Source organism: Notechis scutatus, chromosome 14 (genome assembly GCF_049901735.1).
Source record: "Notechis scutatus isolate UNSWTSFEM ecotype Mainland chromosome 14, rNotScu1.2, whole genome shotgun sequence".
Classification (NCBI taxonomy): Eukaryota; Metazoa; Chordata; class Lepidosauria; order Squamata; family Elapidae; genus Notechis; species Notechis scutatus.
The window spans coordinates 8,646,770-8,668,960 of record NC_142022.1 but is presented as its reverse complement, the minus strand read 5'-3'; the positions used below and the strand labels follow the sequence as shown (position 1 = coordinate 8,668,960).

The window sequence follows — 22,191 nt, the reverse complement described above, 5'->3', positions numbered from 1 at the left end:
AACAATAACCAGTAAAACACACTTTTTCAGTTTTAATGCCTGTGGCCAAACAGCAATTTTATTCATTCCTTCCATTTCTACAGTGCCACGATCCCAACTTTAATTACAATTGTTTTCCCCAGATATATATTTTTTTAAAAAAGCCTGGCCATGGTTTCGAATCTCCATCGCTTGGAAATACAATAATCTCCAGAAAATATTTGCAATTGTACGTCTACGTGGCAGTCCATATTGCACTTGTAAAGTTTACAAGCCCCATTTATAATTCTGATCCTTCCCTCCCACCAAAAAAGCTGTATCCTAAGAAATATTCTTGCACCCCAAAATTCCTTTTGGGGGATGCATCAGAAAAAGGCCATAAATTTACACATGGTTTTTCTACCCAAAAAGCGTAGTCAAGAGATATCCCACTTTTCAAGTCTGCTTATTTGCTGTGAAGGTTGGGATCTAGTTTCAGAAGTTGTAAGAGTGACATTTGCTAGACGTTTTGCAGAGTGGGTTTGTGTGTGTGTGTGTGTGTGTGTGTGAGAGAGAGAGAGAGAGAGAGAGAGAGAGAGAGAGAGAGAGAGAGAATGGAGGGTGTGTGTGCAAACCATAATCCTTCCTACTCTGGATATACAAGGGAGCATCAGAAATCAACTTTCCAGCCTTGAAAAGTTAGCTCTGCCACCCAAAAACTTTTCACCCTCTTAAAAATGTCAGTTGCCAAAGGAAATTTATGGGGTGCATCTAAGTTTTTTTTTGGGGGGGGACCAATATTTGACACTGTCCATTTGGATTCCAGATTTTGGGGTGCTGTTTGGCCAGTCTGGCTCCAGAAATGTGAGTTTTAACCACAGCAAATATGGCGTATCTTTCCCAAATTAACCCCAATTGGGGAAAAGTGGTTTTACGTTCGTTAACGTCCCACAAACACCTATCACAACTGGTGATGACACAACCCCTCCCAAAATAATATCACACAGACACCCCCCCATCACAACTGATGACACAACCCCTCCAAATTGACTTAAAGACAGATGGAGGATTAAAATATTTAATCCTCTTTAAGATGGGATGAAACCAAAATGGATCAAAATGAGACCAGGAGAGTTCAATGATACTGTTTTTGATAATACAGATGTTTCTTGAGTTACGACCGGCACCGATTCGAGGTTACGACGTCGCTGAAGAAAGGGACTTGCAGATGTCCTGATCCTCAAAAGTTGGATAATATTTTCCGATAAGCAATTTGGGGTAAACCGAAAGAGAAAATTTGGGAAATTTTAAACCTGTCAACTGTGGTTTAAGGTAGCTAACATACACTTCAGGAGGGGCTTCCTGGTTGCATTTACCTGTGAAAATCCTGTTTTGTTTTGTTTTCTTCTTTCTCTCTAGAGAATCAAATCCACAGTCTCTCCATTTATATTTACAGTGGCTTTTGAAATTTAAGCTGCCTTTGCAAGATTGCACATGTTGTGGCTTTGAAAACACGACGTATTTCGGATTGCGCCTCTCCTTTTAACACCGGCCCCGAATTTGATATTTGGGGATAGATGACGGGCCCCGGATTTCTCAAATCGGGAAGGGGAGAGGTCGAAAGTGTGTCTCAGAGGCAAAACATCCCCGATGCCAGATCGGTTCTCACGTCTTCCTCCTCCTCCGTTGGAAAGCGATCTCCTTTCTTTGCTGGCGTTGTGGACTTCGCTTCGCGGTTGCAAAATCCCGTCCATTGAGTCGGTGTTTAATCTCAGCTTGGGCTGCTTGCGGGTTGACTCACTGAGGTCTTGTGACGACAGGGGTGGTTTTAAACGTGGGGAAGATGTTAGAAACCTTTTTTGGAAGGAAGGAAGGAAGGAAGGAAGGAAGGAAGGAGGAAGGAGGAAGGAAGGAAAGAAAAAGGAAGGGAGGAGGAAGGAAGGAAAGAAAGAGAAAGGAAGGGAGGGAGGAGGAAGGAAGGAAAGAAAGAGGAAGGAAGGAAGGGAAAAGGAGAGGGTAAGGGAGGGGAGAAGGAAGAAAGGCTGGAAGGAAAAGAGAAAGGGAAGGAAGGAGAAAGAGGAAGGAAGGAAAGGAAGAAAGGAGGAAGGAAAGAAAGAGGAAGGAAGGAAAGGAAGGAAGGAAAGAAAGAGAAAGGGAGGGAGGAGGAAGCAAGGAAAGAAAGAAAGAGGAAGGAAGGAAGAAAGGAAGAAGGGAAAAGGAGAGGGAAAGAGGGAGGGGAGAAGGAAGAAAGGCTGGAAGGAAAAGAGAAAGGGAAGGAAGGAAGGAAAGAGAGAGGAAAGAAAGAAACACTTAATGACGCGATCAAAATCGACCACCGACCCTCACGAAAGTTGCTGCCACGTCCCCGGGGGCCACACAATCCCCTTTTGCGACCTTCCGACGAGCAAAGACTCACTTAACGACCGGGTGGCTCACCTTAAACCTCTGCAATGATTCGCTTAACGACTACAGCCAGAAAGGTCACAAAACGGGGAGCTAAACTCCTGGGACAAGGCAACCATCGTAAATGCGAGTCAGGATGCCACAAAGGTCGTAAGCCTGAGAAAAACAATCCCAGGTCCCCCTTTTTTCCCCAGTGCCGTTGTAAATTTGGAACGCCACTGAACGGAACACCGTTGCAATCCGAGGACGATCTGTATTAAAAGTCGCATTAAAAACGGATCCGAAATTCTCGCTGGGCATCCAGAAGAGATGCTTAAAATCTTTTCGTCTTCACAACATCAAAACCGGGTCAGTCAGTGGCGTTTCTAATTACTTTAGCGGCGGCCTCCGTCTCTTTTTAATGACAACTCCACCCTGACGGGCCAGCTTCTGCTGAATTGTGTTTCTTGCACAACTGTGTTTGTGCATCCTTTCTTCAAAGCCGGCATGACAATTCCTGGGCCACGCCAAAAATGCTAGGCTGGGAAGTCATGTGTTGTTGTTGTTGTTGTTGTTGTTATTATTATTATTATTATTACTATTACTATTACTATTATTATTATTTTCCCCAGGCTAATCTGACCAATTTAGCCAAGTAAGTCCTTGATGTGCGACCTTCCAAAGTTTCCGTCGCTAAGCCAGACAGTTGTTAAGTGACTCCCTGTATGAATCACTGCTCTGTCATTTAGAGGCAAGAGTAGATAAATTGAGGAGTCTACCTGTTGCTTCCCAGTTTGAGTGCTTGCTCTCGTTTCGAGAGAAGATAAGTTGATAGATAGGGTGGTTAAGTAGTAAGAAGAGTCTATCCGTTGCTTCCCTGTATGAGTATTTATTTTTAAATAAGTTTTGTATTTTTCAGTTTCAAAACTACAAACATTTTCACTTTTTTCTCAAGCCGTGTGTCATTTCGGCATAAAATGTGCCACCTCCCTTCACCATTCACATTGATATTATTTCTCTAAACCTGGAGTTAAGGTACATCAAACAGCTCAACATTATACAACTCTCCTCATTACATCTCATTATTCTCACCCTACATATATCAGTTATCATCTGATTTATATATCTATCCTGGTTTATTTTCTATTCTCCTTTATTCTTCTCCGTTTCCAAATAAATGCCTTTGGCTGCTCCGTTCTTCTTACAAGAGAAATCTGGATTTCTTTTTATCAGTCCAGCGGACCTTATTCGAAGCTGTTTCTCATTTCCACTTCCAGGTTCTTCAATTCGGACGGAGGATACACTATTCAGGTGTCCATCAACGACTACTTGGATATTTACTGTCCCCATTATCAACGGGAGTTGGTCCTTGGAAAGCCGGAGTCCTTCACGTTGCTTATGGTCAACGCCGAAGGATACCAAGGTTGCTACGAAACGCCGGGAGCCTTCAAACGGTGGGAGTGCAACCGTCCGTATGCCGCCTACGGGGCCGTCCGATTCTCTGAGAAAATCCAGAGGTTTACCCCATTCTCACTGGGCATCGAATTCCAGAGCGGCCGGGAATATTACTACATATGTAAGTTAAAAGAGTTTTCAATTTATTTAATACCGAAGTTTATGAATAAACTTGTAAAATATGGGTTAAAAGGAGAGGAGAGAAAAAAGAATAGCAAAATGACAGAATATCAGAGCTGGAATTAAAAATTAAAATTATTAAAAATTTAATGGAATTAAAGAGTTAAACCCCTTCCTTCCTTCCTCTTTCTTTCCTTCCCTCCTTCCTTCAAGGTTGTCTAGTCCAACCCCAAGGAAAGGAGGGAGGGGAGGAGAGGAGAGGAAAGGAAAGGAAGGAAGGAAAAGGAAAGGAAAGGAAAGGAAAGGAAAGGAAAGGAAAAAGAATAGCAAAATAACAGAATATTAGAGCTGGAAGGGATCTTGGAGGTCGTCTAGTCCAACCCTAAGGAAGGGAGGGAGGAGAGGAGAGAAAAAAAGAATAGCAAAATAACAGAATTTCTGAGCTGGAAGGGACCTTGGAGGTCGTCTAGCCCAACCCCCAAGGAAGGGAGGAGAGGAGAATTAAACCAAGTTAAATTACGGTTTAAAGTTAGCAGGATTAATGCAATTACAGAACATTTCTTTTATTCTTCCCTGGAGTCTTGACAGCTGTCCTGAACTCCAGGTGACATATAAAGGATAAATCTGCTATCCCTTTTAGCCCGGCAACAACAACCCTGCAGGGTAGGTTGGGTTCAGAAATCAGGATTGGATCCCTAAAGCACACCGCTTGGATGCTAGCTTAGTTTTTAATCTGTCTTCAGCCCGGGTTTTCTGTTTCTCCAGTGGCAAACCCTGCCCGATTTGGAATGCATCGTATTCCGTCTTTGCGCTTCTGATGAAAACGTTGCTCCTGTCTTCCTGATTTGCCGTGCTCGATTAAAAATATAAAATAATAATAATAAAAACAGATACACGCCGAGAACGTCACGGTTCTGAAGCCCAGTGTCGGCCTGGCCTGAATCTCCATGCCTTTTTGGATGGGTTTATTGAAATAAACACGCCTGTTACGAGAACCCTCCGCCTGCGTGGAAATTCACAAAACGAGGAAGGGGACGTAAAAATTGTCCTCGCTGCAACCTGCATTTTCGATGCCCTCCAAATGCCACGAGACGCATTCAAAGTTGGCATGGGGGCATTTTTGTAAGCAATGCATATATATATATATATATAAGCTGGATACCCATGTGCTTCGTTATGAAACTTATGTGGTCGGGCTTAGTTTTTGAGGAGGAAAATAAGGGGTGGGTGGGAAATTCAGCCTCTGCCTGCCAGCACCCATCGGTATTCATCTGGCTAGCGTCCTGTCAGTGTGTGAGAGAGTTGAGGGCTGTTTGGAAACTGAATCAGTATTTGCTGTGTGAAAAAGAAGGAGACAGCAAGGAGCCTGGGCGTGGCTTAGCTCAACTGCTCTGTACTGAAGCTGCTTGGTGCTTTGAAACTGGAACTCCTCTCCTCTGCTTGTGTTTTGCATTTGGAAGAGATTTCTTTCCAGGTGGGGGAGGGGGAGCAGAACTCCTTAGCATCAGAGCCTAATAATAATAATAATAATAATAATAATAATAATAATAATAATAATAATAATAAAAAATAATAATAATTAATAAAATAATAATAATAATAATAATAATAATAATAATAATAATAATAATAATAATAATAATAATAATAATAATAATAATAATAATAATAATAATAATAATAATAAATAATAATATAGGAAATATTCTAAGGGTCTGAGGGTCATTTGGAAAAACCCTTTCTTAGTGAGCCCCTAGAAGCCAAAAGGAACATACGTGCCAAATTTCAAGTTTGTAGGCTTGACGGTTTTGTGATGATGCATGAGTGGTATTTTGCTTTTATATATATAAATAATATAATATAATAGATATATAGAATATAGATATATAGATATCCCTGTTTATCACCTGTCCTATTATCCTTACGGTCAGCAAAAACATTTACAAAAATTAATATGGCCTTTTTTTAGGAATCAGCTTGTCTGGAATATGTTTGGTGGCCACATAAATAACTACAGTCGGGCGGATTAATCTTATCGATTGAAAAAAGGGTGCAAACTTGGACATTATATTGGACAATCGTTTGCATAGGGGGGTCTTGGATGTGCAACAATTTATTTAGGACCAAAAAAAAAAAGAGTGAAAACGATACAAACAAATGCACCGGGTTGATTTTGCTTGGTTAAAACTTGGCCGTTTGATCTTCTAACCACCATTCTTGGCTTGTTTTGGTTCCGGCAGCTATCCCTTCACCGGAGAGTCCTGGCCAGTGTTTGAAGCTACGCATTTTGGTCTGTTGCAAAGCCACCACCAGTAAGTTTGGCCTGTCCCCCCAATTTGCAGGCGTCCACCATTTGTGAAATCAAACCGGCAGAACGGTCGTTGAAAGGAAACGTCCTGAAGTTGAAGACCACCTCTGCCGCTTCCCTAAATGCTCTGGCCGTCTGGGGATGATGGGGGTTGTGGTCTTATTGCCTTGGACGAGATGGCTAGACGTGGGGGAGGATTCGAATCGGCTTAGATCCATTTTCTCAAGTTTGTTCGCTCTGCGGGGAGGGTTGGTGTCCCTTTTCTTGAGACTTTCTTGCATGGGGGAAAGGAGACCACGGGGCGATCACTGCCTTCTTCCTGTTTCCTTTCTAGCTGCAGACCCCGCAACGGAGGGGCCCAAATCTCAGCCCCGAGGGAGAGGCGGTCCAGAGAGTGAGTTTATTATTTAGGAATTAATAGATAGTGGCTACGTGATCTGATTTTCTCCATGGCTCTCCCTTGCAAGCGTTGGGTGGGTTGTTTATCTAGCTTGCCACTTTGACCAGGTGTTAAATGCTCTTGGCTGAACGCCCAGAAGTTCAATTAAGCCTACGAAGAGCTTTCCCACGGCTGCAACACCAGTCAGCATGAAAAAAAAAACACCCTTCCAACGGTCACAAAAACGGACCGTCGTAAATCAAGGACGACCTGAAATTCAATCCTCAATTTTTGGGGTGGGTGGGTGTTCCTATCTCTGCATTCACTCTCCCTTTCTCCTTCTCTCTTCTCCCCCACCTAGAAGCAGTTGTCGCTCGTGCACACAGCCCTGACCCGATCCGGCTTAGTGTCACCTGCCTGGCTCTCCTGGTGGTGCCCTTTTTCTGGCTCTGACTGGAGGGGATTTGGATCGCGTGCCTCCCCCCAAGACTCGGGCCGGTTAGGGAGCGCTGACCCCGCACTGTTTATCCCCGCTGCGAAGAGGCTGACCGATCGCTTGGCACTTTAGATTTTGCCGAAGACCCCCCCTCCTCAATTTCCCCTTCAATTGACCACAAAGGTGCTTTGGGGACGGATGGACAGATAGCGGTCCCAAATCCCGAAGGAAGACCTCCTTAAGCCCAGATGATCCTCTCCGCTCCCATTCCCACGCCGGAGGATCTTCGAGGAGAGCGTAAGTCTTGGGAGAAAAGGGCATGGATGAATGAGAGGGGTCCTTGGAGGTCATTTAGTCCAACCCCCCGAGGTGGAGGCGGGACCAGCTTCCCTAACAGGTGGGCGTTTGTTTCTTGCCGAGGCCCCAATGAAACCTTTGGAGAGTCTCTGTTCCCTAGCAAGGAGGAGACGGGAAAATATTGGGCTGATGGTGGCAGTGAGAATGAAGTGCAAGGGGTTGGACTAGAAGACCTCTGAGGTCCCTTCCAACTCTGTTATTCTGTCCTTCCTTCCTTCCTTCCTTCCTTCCTTTCCTTCCTTCCTTCCTTCCTTCCTTCCTTTCTTCCTAGGTTCCTCCCTCCTTCCTTCCTTCCTTCCTTCCTTCCTTCCTTCCTTCCTTCCTTCCTTCCTAGGTTCTTCCTTCCTTCCTTCCTTCCTTCCTTCCTTCCTTCCTTCCTTCCTTCCTTCCTTCCTAGGTTCCTCCTCCTTCCTTCCTCCCTCCCTCCCTCCCTTCCTCCCTAGGTTCCTCTCTCTCCTTCTTCCTTCCTTCCTTCCTTCCTTCCTTCCTTCCTTCCTTCCTTCCTTCCTTCCTTCCTTCCTTCCTTCCTTCCTTCCTTCCTTCCTTCCTAGATTCTTCCCCTCCCTCCCTCCCTCCTCCTTCCTACCTACCTACCTTCTCCGTCCCTGGAGGTTTTAAGAAGAGCCTGGACAACCATTTGTCTGAAATGTTATAGAGTGTCCTGCTAGAGAAGGGGGGGGTTAGACTAGAAGACCTCCAAGGTCCCTCCCAACCCTGATGACGATCTCCTGATTGGCAGTTTCAGCACCGTCCGTAACCTGGCACCATCGCTGAACCCGTGGCCACTAAGCGAACACTTTCCTGTAACGTACGCTGGCCTGGCCGGGTTTCCTCCTAACCTTTTGGAACTCGGACCTAAAAAGGCTCACTTTGAAAACAAAGGGGCCAAGGCCCAGCCGAGTGGCAAGGAAGAAAGCAGAAAATTACAAAAACAAATTGGATAATCTGTCGAAATCAAATCAGGGAGCCATGAAAATGTCAGAAGTCAATAACGAAAGGCAGCGAGGGGAGGGGGAAAATAGAGAAGAGACTGGCGGCCTTTTGAGAACGATAGCCAGGCGAATCGGGGCGAAAATATTCTATACATATGAAGAACGCGAAGAAAATGCATTTGCCTTCCTTGCCAGCCGGCCTTTCTTTCGTCTCGCCTGGGTTTTTATTTAAATGCAAACGTAAATTCATATTTTTATTATTATTTTTATTATTGTTATTGCTATTTACAAAAAACAACAGTGTACACAGCAAACGAGATAACTAATGCTGGGTTTCGTATCACAAATCACTAGTTGAACACTTATTATTATTATTATTATTATACACAAGAAACAACAGTGTACACAGCAAACGAAATAACTAATGCTGGGTTTCGTATCACAAATCACTAGTTGAACACTTCTTATATTATTATTATTAATTATTATTATTGCTGGACAAATATTTATTTCTTGGCCGGATTTGGCCCTGCAACTTTGCTTTTTGCAAGCCCGGGGGTGGAGAAAATAGATTGGTGGGTGAGTTGTACACAAGCTGTCCTGGACTTACGACCGCAATTGAGCGCCTCCAGAATAACCCCAGCCTGCTTCGTGTTTTCTGATACGAAATGGTGTAGGGTCTCCCACTTGGGCGGGGAGGGCGGGCTGGACTAGATGACCTACAAGGTCCCTTCCAACTTTGATTATCTGTTATCTTGATACGGGCAGTCCTGGACTTACGACCGCGATCCTGCCCAACATTTCCATCGCTAAGTGAGGCGTTCGTTGAGGGAGCTGTGCTCCATTTCACGACCTCTTACCACATTCGTTAAGTGAAAATCACGGCAGTTGTTAACCGAGAAACACACCAAAACCTCACACACACACACACACACACACACACACACACGACACTGCAACCGTCATAAATATGAATCAGTTGCTGAGCGTTTGAATTTTGAACCCATGAGCATGCAGATGTGATGGTTTAAGTGTGAAAACTGTTCCTAAGTTACTTTTTTCAGCACTGTTATAAGTTGCAACAGTCACTAAGTGAAGTGTTGTAAGTCGAGGACTAGTTGCACGTATACTGCCCTGGAAGTTGGGGTTCTGTCTGCCTCCCCCCCTCCCCAAAAAAGTGTTGGCTAAGAAAAGTGCCAAAACAGGCCTCTTTTGCGAAAAAGTTGTCTGGACATACAATCCGTTAACGGAGGGAGGCAGCGAACGTGTAAACATGAACCCCCACACACACAAATGGGAGGGAATTAATATTGGGGGGGGGGTGTGGAATGAAGGCAGGAATGAAATGCAGGCTGGTTTGGACCGGAAATTTGCTCTTCGTTGCAAAATATTGGAGCGCGGAGTGCAAACCTCGCACCCGAGAAGGTTGTGGATCGCTTAAATCCCCCGCGGGAAAAAGTGACCCGGGACAGTAACGGCTGAATCGTCTTTGTGTTATCTTTTGAAACCCCAAGTTTGGGCTCTCCCCAAAAAATGAGAAGAGGTCTTTTGATGACTGTTATGTCTCCCCTGATCTCAGCCCCGGTCAAATTTCTGCATCCGGAAATCGCGCTGCCCTGTGCTCTCTTTAACAATCCCTCTTTCTCCGATCTTTCCTCCAGGCGTTGTGTCTCGTTCCCACCGGATGTCAAAGCTGTGCTTTTTTTTTTCTCGGCCTCTGGGACTGGATGGAGACACCCCACCCCCCGCAACTTCCATCCCACCAAGCTGGCTTCCCCCACCCCCGACAAGAAAACATCCAGATTGGAGTCTCTTCCGGATTTTAGCCGAAGACGATCTCTCCGGGATCCTACACCAAAGAGAAGAGTTTCTCCGTTCCCCCAGCGACTCCGCTGGCAATCTCCGATGACTTTAAAACCCTGCTGCTTAAATAGAGGAGGTTGGCTTTGTATACCCCGCCCCCAAAATGTCCTCTTTGGGGTGAACATTGCCCCCTCCCCCCAAAAAAACCCCAGCCCTCTGGTCCGTGTCAGCCTCCCTGGACTTTCCGTTCTCGATGAGAACAAACTGACGGACGGCTCCGTGGTGTTTTTTTTTATCTTCCATGAAGAAAGCAACTTCCCGTAGCTGGTGCGCTGCTCTTGTTTTTTGTTTTTTGTTTTTTGTTTAATTAACTGTGTTTTTAAATTTTGGTGGTCCCTCCCGCTGAATCCGGGATCATCGGGTGACTGAGCCAAACAATAAATCTGTTTTAGAAATGAGGAGGGGGTCCTCGTTTTCACTCCTGGCTCTCCACCCCGTGGCTTGAAAGGAAAAAAAAATTTAGGAAATGTGTAGGGAGGAGGGCAGGGGAGGCAGGAAAAAATATTGGGTCGATGGTGGGAGTGAGAACGAAGCGAAGAGGATTACAAGAGAGTATGGTTGATAACTGTGGCAGGAAAATACTCTGTAGATGATGGAGGTGAGAACGAAGCGAAAAGGATTACAAGAGACTAGTGTTGATAGCTGTGGTAGGAAAATATTGGGTCGATGATGGTGAGAACGAAGCGAATAGGATTACAAGAGAGTAGTGTTGATGGCTGTGGCAGGAAAATATTGGGTCGATGATGGTGAGAACGAAGCGAATAGGATTACAAGAGAGTAAGTGTTGGTGGCTGTGGCAGGAAAATATTGGGTCGATGATGGTGAGAACGGCTTAATAGGATTACAAGAGACTAGTGTTGATGGCTGTGGCAGGAAAATATTGGGTCGATGATGGTGAGAATGAAGCGAAGAGGAATACAAGAGAGTATGGTTGATAACTGTGGCAGGAAAATACTCTGTAGATGGTGGAGGTGAGAACGAAGCGAAGAGGATTACAAGAGAGTATGGTTGAGAGCTGTGGCAGGAAAATATTGGGTCAATGTTGGGGGTGAGAACGAAGCGAAGAGGATTACAAGAGAGTAGTGTTGATAGCTGTGGCAGAAAATATTGGGTCAATGGTGATAGAATGAAGCGAAGAGGAATACAAGAGACTAGTGTTGATAGCTGTGGCAGGAAAATATTGGGTCGATGATGGTGAAAATGATGCGAAGAGGATTACAAAAGAGTATGGTTGATAACTGTGGCAGAAAATATTGGGTCGATGATGGCGGTGAGAACGAAGCTGAGTACAAGAGAATATGGTTGATGGCTGTGGCAGAAAAATATTGAGTAGATGGTGATAGTGAGAATGAAGCGAAGAGGATTACAAGAGAGTAGTGTTGAGAGCTGTGGCAGAAAAATATTCTGTAGATGGTGGCGGTGAGAACGAAGCGAAAAGGATTACAAGAGACTAGTGTTGAGAGCTGTGGCAGTCCCTCAGATACTGGAATACAGGCAGTCCTCGACTTACAACAGTTCGTTCAAAGTTATAACAGCACTGGAAAAAGTGACTTTAGGACCCCTTTTCACACTTAACGACCATTGCAACATCCCCACAGTCAATGGTGGTTTAAAATGGAGACGCTTGGCAACTGGCTCATCTTTACGATGGTCCCGCAATCCCCTTTGGCGTCAAGCCAAGTCAGATTCACTTCACAAGCCCGGGACTAACTTAACAACCAGCAAAGTCCTCAAATGGGACCCCTTAACCAGCGTCTCCCTTAGCAACGCACATTTGGGACTCCATTGCGGCCATAACTCGAGGACTGCCCGTATTGCGACGTCTCCGCTTTTCCAGTCCAGAGGGAAAACATTCCCCTCCCACCCACCCACCCACAAAAAAGTTGCAGGCTTGCCAGGTTGAGCCCCTCCCCCCCCCAAACACACCCATGCTGGTCTGTTGGGTGGCATTATCAGGGTTTGTCTCCTTCCCTAACCAAGGATCGTTGCCATCTCTTTCCTCTTTGCCTCGGGGAGATCCCAGTCGATCCAAGGAAAGCCATTTTCCCCCCACCCCCGTGCTTCTCAAAATGTGAGATTCCAACCCATTTTTTCCCCCTTTAGTGGAAATCTCTTTTTCTCCATCTGGGGAGTTTTGCAAAAATAGCAAAATTGGAGACTGGGGGGGGGAGGGGGGGCTACTTCGCCCACCGTACGGCTGTTTCAGTTTTTCAAACAGGTGCCTTCGCGCTGCAGCTTGCAAAAGGACCAAGCTCGGGAATCAGACAAACAATGGTTTATGCAAACACGGTTTGATGCTTCTCCCTCCCCACCCACCCAGCCAGAGGCCCCCTACTCTCTTTTCCCCAGCCTTGTTTCCTCCTCTCTCTGTCTCTTTCTTTTTTCTTCTGTCTCTCTCTCTCTTTTTTCTCTCTCTCTCTCTCTCTTTCACTCTCTTTTTCTCTCTCTCTCCCTCTCTCTTTCTTTTTCTCTCTCTTTCTCTCTCTTTCTTTTCTCTCTGTCTGTGTCTCTCTGTCTGTTTGTCTCAGTCTCTCTCACTCTTTCTCTCTCTCTCTCTGTCTCTTTCATTCTCTTTTTCTCCCTCCCTCCCTCCCTCCCTCCCTCCCTCCTCTTTTTCTCTCTCTTTTCTCACTCTTTCTTTTTCTCTGTCTGTGTCTCTCTGTCTCTATTTCTGTCTGTCTCAGTCTCTCTCACTCTTTTTTTCTCTGTCTCTCTCTCTCTGTGTCTCTCTTTCGGTCTCTCACTCTCTTTTTCTCTCTCTGTCTCTCAGTCTCTCTCACTCTTCCTTTTTTCTCTGTCTGTCTCCCTCCCTCTCTCTTTCTCTTTTTCTTCTCTCAGTCGCTCATCCTCTCTCTCTTTTTTCTCTCTGTCTCTTTCTCTCTCTCTCAGTCTCTCACTCTTTTTCTCTCTTTCCCTGTCTCTCTTTTTCTCTCTCCCTCCCTCCCTCCCTCTCTTTTTCTCTTTCTTTCTCTTTCTTTTTCTCTCTGTCTGTGTCTCTCTGTCTCTATTTCTGTCTGTTTGTCTCAGTCTCTCTCACTCTTTCTCTCTCTCTCTCTCTCTCTCTGTGTCTCTCTCTTTTCGGTCTCTCACTCTCTTTTTCTCTCTCTGTCTCTCAGTCTCTCTCACTCTTTCTTTTTTCTCTGTCTGTCTCCCTCCCTCTCTCTCTCTTTCAGTCGCTCATTCTTTCTCTTTTTTCTCTCTCTCTCTCTTTCTCTCTCTCTCTCTCAGTCTCACTCTTTCTTTCCCTGTCTCTCTCACTCTCTTTTTCTCTCTCCCTCCCTCTCTCTCTCTCTCTCTGGCTCCGCGACCTTCTAGGCGGCTGGGATTAATTGCTGTGTTTGATATTGAGATGTGGGGAAAATGTCAGCCTGGAAGTTTTAATTACAGATCGGCTGCCGGCAATTAGCGCGGATTCGCACGCGAGACGGGTCCGGCGGAGAGGCCAGCGCGGTGGCAAAAACAGCCGGATGCCGGATTCCCTCTTTGAGGAGGGGTCTTGTGGTGGAACGTGGGGTGCAGCTAGAGAGTCACCCCTATTTTTCCTGGGAGGGGAGAGAAAGAAAAAACCAAGGGCAGAAAACCATGGAAAGAAAGATTTTGCTATCCGTGACGTAGAATAACAGCTGACTTAAAAAGCTGCAATTTCCGTCGCTAAGTGGGACATTAAGTGCCTCTTGCCTCCCATTTTATGTCCGTTCGTGCCAACATTGTTAAGTGAATCCACGCATCGTTAAGTTAGTCGTGCGGTTGTTCAGCGAATTCGGCTTGTCAGAAGTCAGAAGCATAGCTAGTCCTCGGCTTACGACCAAAACGGAGAGCAGGATTTCTGTTGCTAGGCCAGGCAGTCCTTAAGTGAGTCGTGTGCAAATTTTGCGGGGAGGGGGGTGGGGGCACGGTTCTTAAGCAAATCTCATTGCTGTTGTTGAGTGAATCAGTCCGTCATTAAATGAGTCTCATTGACAGCTTGGGAAAGTCGCAAAAGGGGTGACGTGACCCCCCCTCCCCGATACACTGCAACCGTTGTAAGTTTGAGTCCCTGGCCAAGTGTTTGAATTTTGAGCTCATGACACAGGACAGTGTGCAGCAGTAGGGTAGACCCCGTTTAGTGACCTTTCCAAAGTTACAATGGCTCTGGGGGGAAAAAAAAAAACGTGACTTACCATCAGTCCTCACACTTACAACCAAGTCACCGGATTGAAATTTGGTTGCTTGGCAACTGCTGTGTATTTATGACCCTAGCAGCATCCCGGGCTCATGTGATCCCCAGTTACGACCTTCCCAATGGGGTTCGCTTAACAACGGCAAGGATTTGTTTAAGAACGGTGGCCCCAAAAAAGGAAAAGAAAAGAAAAATCACAACATTTGTGCACGACTTGCTTCACTCGCCTCGCTTAGCGGCAGAAATCCGGGTCTCCCTTGCGGTCGTAAGTCGGGGACTAGCTAGGCGTCGTCTTTTGAGGCTAAGTTAAGAAACAAAAAAACCACCTTTTTTTTTAACCTGCTGAGTCCAACCTATCAGGAAGCTGGTTTCTGGTTGGCCCTTTTCCTAGTTGTAGAGAATTGATTCATTTCGGGCCTTGCTTTGCTTTGCAAAAGTTTGAGAAAGGTCAAGTTACTAGTCCTCATGGTGGCCGTCCAGAGCCAGACTATTTGGGGGGTGGGGGGGTTGTCTAACCAGGGCTCGATCGATCGTTTGTTTGCATTTTGCACACAAGGGAATCAAACCAAGGAATTAAACCAGGCAAACCCCAGACCTCTCCTTTGTGTGTGTGCAAATTGTTGCCTTTTGACAATTGAGTGTGCAGTTCCTCCTGTTTGAATCCTGCAAAAAAAAAACCACACACACACACAACAACACCCCAAGATTTTGCAACGATGCCCATGTCCTTCCCCCCTTAAAATTCTTCCCCCGGTGTTTTAAAATTGTCGTTTGCGTCGTTGTCGATGGGACCCGGTGTGTTGTAAGATGGGAGGGAAAGGCGAGGGACGACAACTCCGACACAAAGGAGGGGAAGAAGTTTAAAAAAAACAAAAACCCACCACACACCGCAATGGGGTGATAATGCCAGGATCCGCCCTTGGCGCCGAATACCCCTCCCTTTCTTGCACGCAATTGTTGCCGGACACTTAATAGCCCTTCCTAGACCCACATGTGCACACACACACACATACACACACATAAAAAGAGCAATTGCGACAATCCCTCCCTACTACGACACAAATTGGGGACGGCTGTAAACCACGCAGGTGGCATTTGTGTCTGGGCTGCGCCTCCACCGAGCCTTTGCGATGCAAGAAAAATAAACCGCATTGCAGATGGGTGTGTGTGTGTGGGGGGGTCTGTGTGCAAACGGCGCGCGGAGGGGTGGGGTGGGGGAGAGCAAAACACGACACCTGCGCCTGTCGCCAAAGTTGTCCCGTGTGTCGCAATTTCCATCCGGGATGCCAGAATTTGGGTCTTGGCTTGAGAAAAGGTGGCGTGGCGTGCATGGAAAGGGGGCCTACAGTCTCTAGGGGGCGGTAGGAAGAGAGACTGCATAGAACATAGAAGCATGGAGCATAGAACATCCTCGGGGAGGGGCCTTGGAGGTCATCTAGTCCAACCCTCTGCTCAAGCAAGAGACCCTACACCGTTTTGGGGAACAAATGGCTGTCCGGTCTCTCTCTCTCTCTCTCTCTCTTGTTTTTTTAAACCTCCAGTGATGGAGCACCCACCACTTCTGAAGGAAGGTCTCTTTTTCGACTTTGGAAGGGGCACCCAAAGGTCGTCTAGTCCAACCCCCCTGTTCTAGCAGGGGACCCTACCTACACCGTTTATTTAAAAAAAACAAAAAAAAACCCTCCAGTGATGGAGCACCCACAACTTCTGAAAGGGAGGGGGCGCCTGGTGCTAGGTCTTTTTTTTTCCAACTTTGGAAGGGGCACCCAAAGGTCGCTAGTCCAACCCCTGTTCTAGCAGGGGACCCTACCTACACCGTTTATTTAAAAAACAAAAAAACCTCCAGTGATGGAGCACCCACAACTTCTGAAAGGGAGGGGCGCCTGGTGCTAGGTCTTTTTTTCCAACTTTGGAAGGGGCACCCAAAGGTCGCTCTAGTCCAACCCCCTGTTCTAGCAGGGACCCTACCTACACCGTTTATTTAAAAAAAAAAAACCCTCCAGTGATGGAGCACCCACAACTTCTGAAAGGGAGGGGGCGCTGGTGCTAGGTCTTTTTTTTCAACTTTGGAAGGGGCACCCAAAGGTCGTCTAGTCCAACCCCCTGTTCTAGCAGGAAACCCTACCTACACCGTGTTAAAAAAAAACAATCTCCAGTGATGGAGCACCCACAACTTCTCGAGGCAGTCCGTTCTCACGGGTCAAAGGGATCCTTGAGGTCGTCTAGCTGGGCCCCTTTTCTGGAAGGTTTCAACATATTTTTTGGGGGCACGACGCCCCCAAAAACGGTACTTTGGAAAAGCATCGCAAATGGCTGCGGCCTTCTATTTATTTACCAGCCTGAACGCTGCTGGGTTGCTGTAGTATTTGGAATGTTGCAAATGCGGCAGGCAAAAATATTTAAGGGAGCTAAATTACTTTGAGCCCCCCAATTTGGATTTTCTAAGTCTGGATTCTCTAGTGTTGTGTTTTTAAAAAGCTGGAGGTTGTTGGTTTTTTTTTTTTCCCCTCCGACCTTTGTCTGAGCTTCTAGCTTTTTTCCCCTCTTTTAAAATCTCCCACCACGTTTTTCTACCCCCTTACACAAGATTGCACGTGTTAAATAAGGAAAAAAATAATTGAGTTTCCAATGGATTTATTGTGCTTTCTTTGTTATCTGGTTTTTTTTTGTTGTTTTGTTTTTGGCCGGTGGAGCGTAGAACCTGGGTGGAATTTGAGCATGAAGGCCTGGTTAAATAGGTGCAAATAATTTAGTTTAAAACCAATTTATTGCGTTTTGGGTTATCGCCCTGCGTGTGGCTTCTGGGTGGATTTGAGCATGAAGGGCCTGGTTAAAGAGGTGAAAATAATTTAGTTTTTTTTTTTTTAATGTGATTTATTATCTTTGGGGTTATCTGGACAAGAGTGTGGTGTGTAGAATCTGGGTTGATTTGAGCACAAAATTTGGGTGGTTTTTTTTTTTCCTTTCCCTTTTTAAGGAAACCCTGCTAGCCACCCTGATCAGATACACCTGGAGGTTTAATCGAGGCTTCGGGGCTCAGGAGGGTGAGCCGATAAACGGCTGTGTCAGCGAGAGCTTGGCACAACGTGTTGATTTCACGGCCCTTGATGTACGAATGCAGCTCACTTTCCTTTGATAGCTACCCAGCCGTGGGAGGGGGCTTCGTGGGAGGGGGCTTTAGCTGCAGCTACCTCGCTCCGTTCCCAACTTCCATCTTGACTGCGGAACTAGGATGTAGCCCTAAATCTTGGGGTTCTCAACCTCAGCCATTTTTAAGACCTGGAGACTTCAACTCCCAGAATTCCCCGGCTGGCTCACCAACTGATGGGGGATCCCTCGCGCCCCCCACCCCACCCCCGGATCTGATAACTGACAGCCCTTCAGCCGTTTTACAATCTCTCTGTCTCTGCAAATAGGCCCTCTTTGGTTTGGCTCAGCACCATCGGACCTGGTTAGAGAATGGAGGGGAGGCCCACAGGAGATCAAGGTGGGAAGTCCCTAAGGAGAACCAGTTTGATTGCATTATCAGAGAGAGAAGAGAGAAAGATGGATGGAGAGAGAGAGAGAGAGAGAGAAAGAAAGGTGGATAGATAGATAGATGTAAATGGATGGATGCATGGATAGGTAGAGACCAGCAGGTAGGTAGGTAGGTAGGTAGGTAGGTAGGTAGGTAGGTAGATAGATAGATAGAGATAGAGATAGAGATAGAGATAGAGAGACAGATAGATAGATATAGATATAAATATGGATATAGATAGATACAGATAGATAGATAGATAGATAGATGATAAATAGATGGATAGATAGATAGATAGATAGATAGATAGAGATATAAATATGGATATAGATAGATGATAGATAGATAGATAGATAGATAGATAGATAGGAGAGAGACAGAGAGAGAGACAGAGAGAGAGAGACAGATAGATAGATATAGATATAAATATGGATATAGATATAGATAGATACCGATAGATAGATAGATAGATAGATAGAGACAGAGAGAGACAGATAGATATAGATATAAATATGGATATAGATAGATATAGATAGATATAGATAGATAGATAGATAGATAGATAGATAGATAGATAGATAGATAGATAGATAGATAAGAGAGAGAGAGAGGTAGAGAGAGATAGAAATGAGGGATGGATGGAGAGAGATGGGTTGATAGAGAAAGAAGTGATAAGATAGCTAGATAGACAGATGTAGATGGATGGATGGATAGATACAGGTAGGTAAGTAGGGGAGAGAGATGGATGGTTGGATGGAGAGATGGGTAGATAGATAGAGAAAGAAGGAATAAGATAGACAGATGTAGACAGATGGATGGATAGAGATACCGGTAGGTAGGTGGGTGGGTGGGTGGAGAGATGGGTAGATAGATAAAGAAGGGATAAGATAGATAGATAGATAGATAGATAGATAGATAGATAGATAGATAGATAGATAGATAGATAGATAGAGAGATAGATAGATGATAGATAGATGATAGATAGATAGATAGATAGATAGATAGATAGATAGATAGATAGATAGATAGATAGAGATAGATAGATGATAGAGATAGATAGATGATAGATAGATAGATAGATAGATAGATAGATAGATAGATAGATAGAGATAGATAGATAGATAGATAGATAGATAGATAGATAGATAGATAGATAGATAGATAGATAGATAGATAGATAGATAGATAGATGGATGTGATGGATGGATGGATATATGATAAAATAGATTTGATAGAGAAGGTGATAAGAGGAGAGAATGATAGAGAAGATGGATAGATAAATGGGAATGAGAGAAGATGGTAGAGAGGAGAGTGATGAATAGATAGGATAGGGTAGGTAGATACACAGGTAGATAGATGATTGGTAGATGACAGATAGGTGAGAGGTGATAGAGGGAAAGATGTGTGAAATTGTTGAGTTGAATTTGCTATTTGACAACCTGAAGCCCCCAAACTGTTAAAAGTTTCTTCTCTTTCCTCCCTTTTCCCCCTTTCCTTTCTACCCATTCGCCCCCGTCATCACCCCTAGAGGGCGCTCCAGGCAATGCCAATGGGAATGCCGATAAAGGTGTTCTGGTTCCTTCCAGGTCATCTGACCGAGGAGAGCCAATCGGGTGCCGCTTACCTGCTATACATTTCCCAGGCTTTGGCCCACATCAGGTCAGAAAGTGGATTAAGTTGAAGCAAGAAATGTAACAGGTCAGAAAACAGATTAGTTTGTTGCAAAATAATCCAACAGGTCAGAAAAAAAAGATTAATTTGATGCAAGAAATCTTAACAGGTCAGAAAGTGGATTAATTTGAAGCAAGAAATGTAACAGGTCAGAAAACAGATTAGTTTGATGCAAAATAATCCAACAAGTCAGAAAAAAAGATTAATTTGATGCAAGAAATCTTAACAGGTCAGAAAGTGGATTAATTTGAAGCAAGAAATGTAACAGGTCAGAAAACAGATTAGTTTGATGCAAAATAATCCAACAGATCAGAAAAAAAGATTAACTTGATGCAAGAAATCTTAACAGGTCAGAAAGTGGATTAATTTGAAGCAAGAAATGTAACAGGTCAGAAAGCAGATTAGTTTGATGCAAAATAATCCAACAGATCAGAAAACAGATTAATTTGATGCAAGAAATCTTAACAGGTCAGAAAGTGGATTAATTTGAAGCAAGAAATGTAACAGGTCAGAAAACAGATTAGTTTGATGCAAAATAATCCAACAAGTCAGAAAAAAAGATTAATTTGATGCAAGAAATCTTAACAGGTCAGAAAGTGGATTAATTTGAAGCAAGAAATGTAACAGGTCAGAAAACAGATTAGTTTGATGCAAAATAATCCAACAGATCAGAAAAAAAGATTAATTTGATGCAAGAAATCTTAACAGGTCAGAAAGTGGATTAATTTGAAGCAAGAAATGTAACAGGTCAGAAAACAGATTAGTTTGATGCAAAATAATCCAACAGATCAGAAAAAAGATTAATTTGATGCAAGAAATCTTAACAGGTCAGAAAGTGGATTAATTTGAAGCAAGATAATCCAACAGATCAGAAAACAGATTTAATTTGATGCAAGAAATCTAACAGGTCAGAAAGCAGATTAATTTGATGCAAAACAACGCAACAGATCAGCAAGCCTTAATTTGATGCAAGAAATCTAACCACGGAAAAAAAGATTAATTTGACGCAAGATAATCCAACAGATCAGAAAACAGATTTAATTCGATGTAAGGCTGGGACTCTCTCTTTTTTTTTCAAGCCCCCTCCCCTTTCCTCAATTATGGGCCAAAACCCAATAGCTTTACAAGACTGCTAACCTCACCAAAGCCCCCACCTGACTGATTCCCAGCCTGAAGCCAAGCCCTGTTGGTTTCCTGCCTGTTTCTCTCCCCCCCACCCCCTGCTTCCCCTTGCAAGGTCTGAGGTCTTGGAAGGAAGGACAATTTGGGTGCAATTTACTGCCCCCCTCCCCGCATCTCTTTAGATGAGAAATGGCCTCAATAAAAGCTAATTGGCGGCAGGGCCCCAGCAAATCGAATTGTTCTCTCTCTCCCCCCCCCTCCCCAAATAAGGGGAGGCGGGCAGCTCTTCCACCCAGCCAGCCTGTAGCTGCCCCCAAATTGAATCTATGAAAGGTAAATTACTTTCCTGCCCAGGCCTGCTGTGGAGGGGTGGGGGGCAATGCCATTTAATGCCACCCCCCAAGAGACCCCAGACCCAGCATGTGTAAATGAGCTGGGAAGATGGACAGTTGGGTGTGTGTGTGTGTGTGTGTGTGTGTGAGTGTGCAAATGGACGATGAGTGCCCGGTCCCTGGGATCAGGTGCCTATTGGTGGTGCAAGGTGAAACCCCCCCCCCCCAGAATTCCACCTGGTTGTAGCTACATTGGGGAGGAAGACCCCCCCATTGTAATTTTGAGCGTGGTTGGTCGAATTTCTTGGAGGGGGGGCGGGAAAGGTGAAGCAAATTGGATCTTTGCTGCTCATCTTCGGCAGGTGGGTTTGGGGTAGACTGCTCCTGGAAAGGGAGGTTTCTCTATGCACCTTCAGCAAATAGGGCTTCGAGGTAGACTGCCCCTGAAGGGGGGAGGTTCTTCTCCGGAGCTGCAAAAAATGTCTTAGCTGGAAGAAAAGGTCTGGCTTTTGACTTAGCATTTCTTAAAGCGAACGTTCGAAATGAGAATGGCACCGGTGTGGGGGAAAAGTTGCTTTGAGACCGGTCCTCGTGCTTACGACCGTCGTAGTTTTATCCATGTGTCAGAATTTGGCCGCTTGGCAACCGGCATTTATTTATGGTGGTGGCAGCATCTCACGGGGGGGTCACCGTTGGTGACCTTCCCAGCCACAAGCAGGAAGCCAGGGTCAGACCGGAAGACCTCCAGGGGGGCCCTTCCAACTCTCTTATTCTGTATTCTGAGCAGGGGGTCAGACTGGAAGATCTCTCGGGTCCCTTCCAGCTCTTTATTATCCTGATCTGGGCGCCCTCTTAAACAGAAGAGAAACCTCCGCTCTTGTAGCCGGCTGGCTTTCCGTTCCGCCGTGGTAGACTGCCTTTAGCACTGGAGGCTCTACTAAGTGGTCAAGAGCCAGCAGGCAAGGGCTTACCTTTGACAGCCGGGCACGGACGGTAACGAAGATCCTCTTTTGGGCCAGTTTAAGTCGATGAATGCATCCGGCTCTCCATTATGCTCCTAACAATGTCATTTATCTTCTTCATTTGCTCTGACCGCCCCGTGGAGTCTCTGTGAGGTTTGCAACGGCTTCCTTCCCAAATGTGCCTTTTTCTCCGCTTTATTTTCCTGCCTTGTTTACCCCAAGATTCATGGCGGGGGTG

At 45.2% G+C, this 22,191-nt stretch overlaps 1 protein-coding gene across 6 annotated transcripts in view; it reads left to right on the top strand.

Moving 5' to 3' along the window:
* The window catches only part of EFNA4 (ephrin A4), a 44,133-nt gene that overhangs the window by 4,197 nt on the left and 17,745 nt on the right, over window positions 1-22,191 (top strand). Inside the window, exons 2-6 of one of the 6 annotated variants that reach the window (XM_087943776.1) lie at window positions 3,618-3,916; window positions 6,156-6,227; window positions 6,558-6,617; window positions 6,964-7,335; window positions 19,453-19,583. In XM_087943776.1, the coding sequence (XP_087799902.1) occupies window positions 3,618-3,916; window positions 6,156-6,227; window positions 6,558-6,617; window positions 6,964-7,055 (523 nt within the window). In that variant the 3' untranslated portion in view covers window positions 7,056-7,335; window positions 19,453-19,583. Of the gene's footprint in view, window positions 1-3,617; window positions 3,917-6,155; window positions 6,228-6,557; window positions 6,618-6,963; window positions 7,336-9,988; window positions 10,589-19,452; window positions 19,584-22,191 lie in introns of those variants that run through there. The other 5 variants (XM_087943779.1, XM_087943777.1, XM_087943774.1 and 2 more) reach the window with 5 other exon arrangements.